Genomic DNA, 11,170 nt, shown 5'->3' with positions numbered 1-11,170 from the left:
TTAATAAGTCCTGTCGATCTTCTTCTCAAAGATCATTAAACAATTAAAATGTCGTCAAAACTTATGTTCAGATGTTTTCTCTTGGCGTTCTTGTTCGGCTTTCTGGGCATGCTCATTCTTGGATATAAGGTACCGTGATTAAAGTCTGCACAGCGCATTCACTAATGGGTTTGCCCATTGTCTCATATAAAGCTTTTACCGGCGCCCTGCATCAATGTTGCGGTCGACCTATTTGGCATAAACATGTGCAAGAAAGAAAATAATTGCTTTAACATTACAAAGCATTTTAATGATGGTTTATTTACTAGTCGTAAAAGGTACGCCACACTCTTTTACTTTGGAGTTTTAAACATCTTAATAGGTATAACGGCTCTTGCTTCATTGTTACCTGTAGATACCTATGCATAGATATAAAGCAATTTGATGAATTAGATGATCCTGTTTGCCATGCTTGTAACTGGATTTGTATCCCCCAAGCATCGCATACTGAACTGTGTTTCAACTATTGCTTGCTACCAAATGTAACTGCATAGAGGATCCAGGTCAAGTTACCATCTTGAATCTAAGAAGTCTAATATAGGCTACAGTATGGCATGTTTACTTTTGAGTAGAAATGCCTAATTATTCAATTAATTTCATATCAACCTGTGCCGCTGGTTTCAGATATTTTCAAGCAGTGATGACCACCCAGTGTATTATGACAACTTCCTTGTGGATGAAAATGAAGGCAAGTGTCTTTGTGTACAACTTATGTGAAGTCCTGAATGCACCCATATACATGTGATTATGAATGATGCTATGAAATTAGATTTTATGTTACACTCAAGATTATTACTCTTCAGTGTTTCAATAATGCAGTTTGAATGCTTTGTAGGTGTAGGTGTGAATGCCTACATGTCTGCAAAAACCATCAGTCCATCACTGGATTAATGGATTTATGGTTTTAACGTGGACAACACAGTCAGACACAGTGTACTGACTATGTTTTAAAAGGCAATATTCCACCAATATCACAGTGAGGGGACACCAGAAATGGGCTTCACACATAGTACTTATGTGGGGAATCAAACCTAGGTCTTTAGCGTGACAAGCAAACACTTAATCCAGTAGGCTTCCCCACAACAGCCCCCTTTTATAACCTCAAAGCAGATAGCAATTCAGAGTAATCCTGTTATATAAAAAAGACTGTTTCAGACCAGTTCTCCATTTTGCATTTTTTAGAAAATGTGACCAGCTGTTGTTCTGACATTACTAACTACATGCTAAGGAGACTCGAGAAATTTGCTGTACTCTGTACTGTTAGACTAGTCTTAAATAGCAAATTTCTATGCTGTGTACATCATATATTGTGACTTGATTCCCAAGTATCTTAATACACTAATGGACAGAGTGAGTGAGTGAATTGGGTTTTATGCCGTTTTTTGCACTATTCCAGCAATATCATGGCAGAGGACACTAGAAATGGGTTTCACACAATGTACCTCTTTGGGGTAATCAAACCAGGCCTCATCGGGGGGACGAGTGAATGCCTTAACCACTAGGCTACCCAAGGGGATAGGGGTAATCTTGTGGTTATACCATTTGTTGCAGCATCAGTCCAAATGGTCAGTTTCCCAGTAAGAATCTTTATCAGTTAAACATGAAAAAGAGAATACCAAAAGAAACTCTGAATGTAGTGTTTTTTCTATAGCGGTATGCATGAGGTAGAAAGCCTACATTTCATCTGTTGAATCATATAGATCATCAACCATTGGATGAGGAGCTGGATGAGGAGAACATCATGTCCAGCATAAAAGAACCGATCATTTTGTGGTGGACACCATTCACTGGGGAGAAAGGAATCTACAAGACCTGTGGGAATGTGAAATGTTTCTTCACTGTCCGCCGAGCATACAGGAATCACCCGATGACATCAGTAAGTCACAGTAACAAGCAAGAAGTATGTGTTTCACTTTGTTGAGGCTGTGAACAGAGTTACCTCCCTTATATCAGATATTCTATGTCCATTCCATAATATACCTCAGTCCCCAATTCGGTGCCCTGAACCTTTTGCAACCGTTAGGAGGGGGCCTTTGTTGTGTCTCCATTACCCTTATCCATGTCATCATCCTTACAAGTAAAGTGACTTACCACAAAATATGGGACTTTTGCACTCTTTCATCAGAGTGGTGACAAGCTAGTTGTCTTCCTCCTTTTTGCTGGATACGTCAGTGATCAAAATGCATGCACTAATGAAACATTGTATCAGGCATGTTATGAATGAATACATTACAGTCATGATACACATATAATGCCTCACACGTCAAGTATTAAATACCAAACAAGTCTGAAGTAAATGTATCTGTAGCAGGGATCATTGTCATGTCATGACATCCCATTTGCGTAGAATGATGCTTATGTTGTTGATCACTAGATTGTCTGGTCCAGAATCGTTTACTTACAGACCACTGCCTCATAGCTGGCATATTGCTGATTGAGATGTAAACCAAACTCACTCACCCATTATCACTCACTATTATTCCACAAAATAATCATCTCTCATGACCAGCTGTGTCCTTTCTCTGTACCTACTGCATATCAGGAGCTGTCACAAATCTATGATGTCAGGTTTTGTATCCTTGTCCCCAGTTATGCTTCAAGGTTTGTCAGTCCTATATCCATGTTTGTAAACATCTATGACCTGAAACCCTATCGGCTTCCTCGCATTTGATAGAAATACAACATAATATAATTCAAATACTGCAGTGTATGACACAGCATCTGCCCAGCGGCCCACTGCTTGCTAGTTACAAGGTGGGCTTACAGTTACAACTTTATTTTATAGCCAGCCCTCTGTGCCAATACATTTTGCAAGGGTATATATTTGACCATGTCATTGACTACAGGACATATTTCGAAAATAATTTACATGTATGGTAGCTAGATGATGTCTGTACAATTCATGATGAATCAAACTGTAGCTTTCGCAGATCAGTCTACCCATTTATCCAACACTAAATGTGGCTGGTCTAGAGAATGCTTTAAGCCAATGAATAATGTCGTTCTCTTCTGTTCTTCTAATTCAGATGGCAGTGACACTAAATGAATTAACAGTGACCACCAATTTAAAATTGAATTTTTAAGTTTACCTCATTACAAGTAATTGATTATTTATACTTTATTTTTACACCATATCTCATTTGCCTTCATTTAGTAGAGGGCTGGTTACATGTTAACTGGGCCGGCGACATTTTCTAGCTATCAGCCCTGTGGGCTTCCTGGCTTTTTTAGGAGTTTCTTACACTGAATACTGTTCTTAGCACTGTGGCACTCGGTCATTTACCCTCTCACTTATTCACTCACTCTCTCACTCATTTACTCACTCACTTTGCATTTTGTCAAATTCTTTCTCAAATAACCAATCCATCGAGATGTAATATTTATAGAAGTATGTGTGCTCTGTAGCCACTGACGACATGTTTCAGGTGTTTGTCTTTTATGGAACAGCCTTCAAGGTCACCGATCTCCCTCTACCTCGTAGCCACAAACATGAGTGGGCGCTGCTACATGAAGAATCTCCAAAGAACAACTATCTGTTCTCTCATCCAGAGATTATGACTTTATTTAACTATACCAGTACATTTAAACGAGAGTCAAGTTATCCAATCACAACACAGTATTTAGTTGGCATTGATTGGCTTGAAAGTACACAGTATCTGATTCCCACTGGACAAAAGAACAAGCACCAGAAGAAGTTAGCGCCCCTGATGTACGCCCATAGTGACTGTGATGTCCCATCTGACCGAGATCACTACGTAGAGATGTTGCAGAAATACATGAAGGTTGACTCATATGGCACCTGCCTTCACAACAAGGATCTTCCAGACCAGTGAGTTATCTCCCTTAGACCAAATAGTTGTATGCACTTCCTTGAGTTGATCCACAATGTCATTGCTGCACTTGCCACCAAGGACATATGCATGATATGAGCAGCAAATCCTGTTGTCAAATTATGTTTGAAAAGTAATGAAAATAAATAATTTTTTTTAGGTTTAACCTACAATGTACAAGAAATTAAAACAATTACACATTTTGAGTTTGAAAGATACAACATTATTTCAGAAAGGACAGTTTATCAATAGTAACAAGATGATATTGCTAGTAAGCTATTTTGTTTTTGTCATGTCAGTATAACCTCTAGTCCTTTGTAGCATCAGTTGAGAGTCTCAGTTGACATTTGCTTGATGATGATACATCACTGTGATGACTTACCCTTCAACTATGTCACTTATGTGCACAGTATGATGACATCACTGTTGTCCACTTATTAATAACTGAAACAAATAGCATGTTTGAACCATCTCACCTTGCAGCCAACATGTGTTGTACTGGTACAATCCTGACCCTGCATAACATAGTCTCAAGGTGTCTCTAGTGAACATTACAGTGGAAATAGTGATATGGGTAGTTATTTGTAAGATGGGTCATTTTTAGGCTTGACAGAAAAATCAGTTCTCTTGTAAAACTGTGAGGAAATTACTGAGAGGGCAATTTTCAGGCAACTTTGTATGTTTCTTCTCTCCGCTGTTGTATCCAACGATTTGTATTATATCTATCTAAAATATGGATCACACACAAGTTCATTGCAGTTAATGGCAGTTTTGTTATATGTTATGGCAGTTTAAGCATGTTAAATCTAAAATTTGTTGTATGTTCCAGCTTAAAAGACCCAATCCAAGGCATGGATCACAAAGACTTTTACAAACTTATTGCCAAATACAAGTTCTCTCTGGCAATGGAAAACGGCATCTGTGATGACTATATCACTGAGAAAGTATGGCGGCCACTCATGGTGGGATCTTTGCCCGTTGTCATGGGCTCTCCAAAAATAAAGGTAAATAAATGCAATACTATGCTGAAGACTTTAGTAAGATTCTATATACAGTCAGGTCTCGTTAATCCGACATCGTCGCACAACAAATTTCTGGATTAACGAGGATATCAGACTACTTCTTTAACGAGATTAGTAATGAGGATGTCAGACTAAGTAATTAAGACTAAATTACATTTATTCACATTTTTACCAACAAAAGCATCGGATACAGCTGATTGTCGGATAAACAGAGTTTGGATTAATGAGACTTGACTGTGCATTGTTCTATATGTTTAGAATCAGATATTTATAAAGCACACATATCCATGCAAATAGTACGTGCTGAAGCCACTGGTATCATTGACAGCTGGGTGGGTACTTTGTTCAAGTTTACTGTGCATTACTGTACTGCAACTAGGTGTTTGTACATATTCAGATGGACACCATGTGGTCATATACCAATGAATACATGGATTCTTTTAAGTGCATAGGATTGTGTACTGTACTCTAAGGGTTCAGACAACACTGAAAGATTCTGCACACACAGCTGACTCCAAGGTTTTACACCCAGTCACAGGTGGGCTTTGATCCTGACACCTCAAGCTTACTGGATCACCAGCCTGGAGCCTTAGCCATCTCGCCCACCATGTCTCATAAACACTTTACACTTTACGTTATCCACTTTCTTCAGTAAATCTAACATGGCTAATGCTCCGTAATATTTGGTACGCTAGTTATGGAAGTTGAAAGTGGAATCATATACAGTCAAACTCTGTTTTGTCAAACTTAGGATTGACTCAAGGTAGAAGCTTCATCCCAGGATATTCCTTATTATATAGATATTGTCATTTTGTCAAATAATTGCAACTTTCTGTGATATTGTGGACATTAACTAGCACAAACATGATCACTATTGCAGTCAGATATGACAAAGGTAGACCTGTATGCTGTGTTTTTGTGGATCAAAGAGATGTTTTATGTAACAGGCAGTCAAATGGTATGTGGAGTGTTGTGTCCAGTAACCATCCTGGTTGGATGTATGGGCTGTCACCCATGAGCTGTCCATGAGGACATTATCACTCTCTTGGATTTCATCAAAGAAGTAAACACAACCTATGGCTTTAAGTGTGCGTGTGCGTGTGTGTGTGTGTGCGTGCGTGCGTGCGTGCGTGCGTGCGTGCGTGCGTGCGTGCGTGCGTGCGTGCGTGCGTGCGTGCGTGCGTGCGTGCGTGCGCGCTCGTGTTTTTCTTTTTGCTTTGTTTTAGGGGTTTAGGGGTGGGTGGTGACTGTAGGGATGGGACGGGACCAGATTTTCTACCCAGGTACCCCACACCTTATTACCCTACCTTGCCTTAACTTACCCTACCTTACCCTACCTTACCCTACCCAGATACCTGTTATGTTGATTCCTGACATCAAATTTGTAAGAAATGGCAAGATATTCTTCAGCTCGGAGACTACAATTTTGAGTTTTCCAATAGCTCAGATATTTATTATATTCAAAACAGGTGGCTGCACAAAATATCTAAATGTTCAAGGGCAATACAACCTTACAATCATGAAAGAATAACATATTTCAGTGTTAAATCCATTAGTCACATGATCGTAATGGATCCAGGTATTGAGACCCCGGGGTGGAATAGGCCTTCAGTAACCCATGCTTGCCATAAAAGGCGACTGTGCTTGTCGTAAGAGGCGACTAATGGGATCAGATGGTCAGACTAGCTGACTTGATTGACACATGTCATCAGTTCCCATTTGGCAGATCGATGCTCATGTTGTTGAGCACTGGATTGTCTGGTCCAGACTCGATTATTTACAGACCGCCGCCATATAGCTGGAATATTGCTGAGTGCGGTGTAAAACTCAACTCACTCACTCACTCACTCCAGGTTTTGAGATGGGTACCTGGGTCCAACTCATTATCCACCCAAGCGGTGTCTCAGTGTTATCCCTCTCAGCCCTGTGTGGTGTTTTCAAATGCCATGATCTTGAAAAATAGACTCTAAAAACACTCCTTGCTGAATTTCCACCAACCCCTTCAATTATTTGCTTGTTGCAGGAGCTGCTACCATCGAACCATTCAGCCATTATTGTGGATGATTTCTCCAGTGTAAAAGAGCTCGCAGACTACCTGAAATACCTCAATGAAAACGACGCAGAATATGAAAAATATTTCAAATGGAAAGAAAGTGGTATCACCAACCCTTACCTGAAAAAAATAGTTGAGAAAAGAGAATGGGGGGTGGACAGTGAAGAGCATTGGTCACCTGCCACTATAAATTTCATTGATGGATTTGAATGTCATATTTGCAATGCTGTACATCAAAATCTTGATAAACAGCGAAGAGGGCAGGCACCATTTCCGCATAGGGTGACAAATGATCATTATGGATGCCCAGCACCTTTAAAATTTGATGACAGTGGAAGGAGGACACACGATGAAGAAACAAACCGAATGTGGCAATGGGATTGGTTTTATAGTGGTCAGCTGGCCAAAGCTGTCCGAAATTTTATTGATCAAAATATGACATTTACATCAGTAGATCTTAAAAACAAATTGAAAAATGTTGTGTAAACTGTGGAGTTTTGTTTTGGTGGTGTTTTATTTTCTTTAAGATTTATATTTTACCTATACATGGTATATAAACATTAGTTTTGTTAGGAGGTGCAATGATTAGTTTTCCTGATGACAGTACATTGTGTTACAGTTTGTCAGTGTCTAATGCAACTATTCCATTGTCACATTTCTGAAAGTGTCATAAAACTGTACTCACTCACTAACTCAAATTGACCCTAAGTAGATGACATGTTATTGCTCATCATGATTCTAGTTTATAGGTTATGATTTCCAGAACAGCATCAGTACCATCAGTCTGTATCATCAGTTTATTAGTATGGTGGCAGTTAGTGGATGGAAGTGTTTACAGGCCAGAAAGGTTCTATCTCTCAGACATTGTATATAAGCAGATAGTGACTTGATATTAAGATCTGTTTGACATCAATAAGTGAGTGAGATGTTTTACAGTTCTGCCTGTGTTCAGGAAGAAAACAACAAATGTTTCTTATACATCTGAAAACCAGTGATGCAAGAATACATTAAGACATATATTTTTCATTAGTTGATTAAAAGTACTCGGCATGAGTTTCCTTAAAAAACTCACTGAAAAACAAGTTGTCTATAAAACTGATACAAAAGATAATTACAATATGCCCTACAATCCAGTAGAATACATCATAATTGTTTTTATATATCTTCTATAACTCCTTCTTCGTGACTCAGTTCAGCATCAGATTTACCAAGAATCGTAATGGCCCAATCTCATGTACATGGAGATTTTCCTCACAAATACTTCAGTTAGGTTGTTAAGAGACTTCCTGTTGACAGTTGATAAAGATGCATGATGACCTTCACACCAGGAAGGAAAACAAAACCAAAATATTTTTAATCTAGATGAACATGATCAATATGGAATGTCATAGTTACATCAGGAAGAAAAAACCTCGTGATATTATTTATTATTATTAATTAGAAGTTCACCTCTATGGTAAGTGTGGCACACAAAAAGGCCACTAAGCTTATCGTAAGAGGCGACTAACGGGATCGGGTGGTCAGACTTGCTGACTTGGTTCACATATGTCATCGGTTCCAGTTGCGCAGATCGATGCTCATGCTGGTGATCACTGGATTGTCTGGTCCAGACTCGATTGTTTACAGACGGCCGCCATATAGCTGCAATACTGTTGAGTGCGGCGTAAAACTTCACTCACTCACCCACCCACCCACTCACTCACTCACTCACTCACTCACTCACTCACTCACTCACTCACTCACTCACTCACTCACTCACTCACTCACTCACTCACTCACTCACTCACTCACTCAAGCAATATCTCGGCTGGGGACTCCAGAAATGGGCTTCACACATAGTACTGTGTGTGGAATGAAACCCTTCAGTGTGATGAGAGGACTCTTTAAGCACCAGGCTTCCCCACAGCACCATGACAATTATAGAAGGCATGTTTTGTATTAGGGAGGAAAGGATACAGCTATGATGCTAATCAAGAGGCAAGGGTCATTATAAGCATCACAGTATTCTTATTCACATCAACACTGCATGGAAACATCTTAGGTGTGAATATTTCAGAGCAGTTTCAAGAGGAAAAGCTAGCTGTAGGCACCCACTATTGTCCTGAAGGTTTATGAAATGACGATTGAATATCTTGTGAAAAAGGGCGAAAATTATCCTCTCTCAAAAGGCTGCACCCACCCCTGATTTCAGAAGTATTTTCTTTAGTGAGCTTGAGGTGGGATGGGGTGTTAGTAGTGAGTAGTAAGTAGTTATATTAGCTTATAAATAATTACTTATGGAGTGCACCCTGTCTAATGCGGACAGGCTTGTGACCGACTGAAAAGTCCAGCAGCATGAGCTCCACAGATTAGTTTTCCTATGTTGGGACCATCAGGTCAGTCTGGTATATACAGCAGTCCAAGAAAGGACAGCATCCAATTTTAACAGAGTGTACTGTATGTATCTGCCCAGGTAATGTATCATCTTGAGAAAACAGTGTTGTTTCACACCTAGTTACTATTGTAACATGGGTCCAGCTAGTGGGTATCTAGTCTCTAATGCATCCTAACAGATCCTAACTTCTTAGGACAGGAGTTAGGACATCCTACCATTAGGGTATGACCCATGCTCAAAACAGTCCTATCCCTGTCTTGACTGGAGCTGCTTTTCTTAGCTAGGATAGCAAGCTCTTTGGTAGGTGAGATAGAAAAACTTTCAAATATTACCCATAATTCATTGCTTTAAAACATTTTGTAGGGCAACTACAACCTTGTTTACAAGATTAATGGAAAGTCTAGAAATGAAAGTAAAAAGCTTGAAAAGGGTGAAATCAGATATTGGTGGTTGATTTGTCAATAATTGACAAAAATAAGTATACAGAGATAATTACATATTGGCATAGTCTAGGTTACTCTTACTGATTTTCGCTTTAACAAGTATTATCATCTGGTTATTATTGGAAGATGTTATAGTGCCACTATTAAGGGCATGCCATTTGTAACTAGTACGCCAGTACGTAGCTAGCACACATCACCCTTATGTTTTCCAATGCTCTGAATGCAATAAACACTTTTTACTTGGCATAAACTGTGATATTGAATATTTGGTTGTGATCTCCAGATTTTTTGTTTCAAATGTTTTAAAGAAAATAATTAAGTTTTAGTTCCTTGCCCATGAGTAAGTATTGTTTATGAATGTTCCATGTGAAAGTTTAGGCACAGAAGTGTATGAATTTTATCAGAGATGATGAATGTTTTCTCTGTGTTGTTTATGAATTGTGTATGTGTAACACACATTTCTATAGTTTATGTTCCTGGGACCTTGCATTTGTAGGCTGAAATGTATTAATTCTAATGTCAGCACCAAAGCAACTGGTATCAAAATTATTGTTTTGTTATTATCGTCTCCTGTATAATTTTGTCTGTCTGTGTTTTACAGATAATTCCCCACAACGTTCAGGGACGAGAATTTTTATCTTCATGCCATTAGCAGAGATGCCAACCTCTTTGATTATATCGAAGTCACTACCCCGTCTACAATTTAGCAATTCTACACACACACAAAATTGGAGGAAAATTCACTAAAATTCTGAAATATAGATTAGTGTCAAATTATGTTTCTCAGAATGCGTCATGACTTTATACTCATACATTTTAACTGCTCATCATTTCCATCCTTGAAAGTATTATTTGCAACAGTTTGGGATTGGCATCTCTGCATTAAAATATACACACAAGATATATTGTCTCCAAAGCCCGGACTGACTTCCAAATAATCTCTAAGTAACACATTCCCATCCCTGAATGTTGATTAGGTATATCTTATATATCTGTAATTGTTTCATGTCACTTTTATATACACTAGAAATATGTGGCCCCAAAATGTAAACAGTGTCAGTTTATGTTAATGATTTAATGTGTAAATAAGGTGAAATTACACCATTATGAACATGAGTTGTATGTTATTAGACAAGCTTTATTCGAAATAGACCTCATTAATCATATATATAATCCTGTATTAATTAATCCTGTGTCAGAGCTTAATGTTTTGATGAGTTTAGTCCCAAAGATCTAGCCTTGGTTTATCCACAAAAGCATCTCGTATATTTCATCTTTCAGAGGAACACTTTTTTATGGATAGACAACTTCTTTATTGCAACAGATGCGACGTTTCAGTGTTAGGATCTACTCTGAAAATATTGCATCTATTGCAATAAAGAAGTTTTCTGTCCATAAGAAAACATGTT

At 38.6% G+C, this 11,170-nt stretch overlaps 1 protein-coding gene across 1 annotated transcript; it reads left to right on the top strand.

Annotated features, from left to right (window-relative positions):
- Positions 1 to 7,578, top strand: LOC137283679 (alpha-(1,3)-fucosyltransferase 10-like). The gene is made up of 6 exons (XM_067815326.1): positions 1 to 129; positions 664 to 727; positions 1,740 to 1,915; positions 3,465 to 3,868; positions 4,699 to 4,873; positions 6,915 to 7,578. Exons 1-6 carry the CDS (start codon positions 49 to 51, stop codon positions 7,428 to 7,430), a joined length of 1,416 nt encoding a protein of 471 aa, XP_067671427.1. The 5' UTR covers positions 1 to 48; the 3' UTR covers positions 7,431 to 7,578.
- The last annotated feature ends 3,592 nt before the right edge of the window (positions 7,579 to 11,170 follow it).

This window comes from Haliotis asinina, chromosome 5 (genome assembly GCF_037392515.1).
Source record: "Haliotis asinina isolate JCU_RB_2024 chromosome 5, JCU_Hal_asi_v2, whole genome shotgun sequence".
Lineage (NCBI taxonomy): Eukaryota > Metazoa > Mollusca > Gastropoda > Lepetellida > Haliotidae > Haliotis > Haliotis asinina.
The sequence above is the reverse complement of the archived record's forward strand: the minus strand, read 5'-3'. Positions and strand labels throughout refer to the sequence as shown.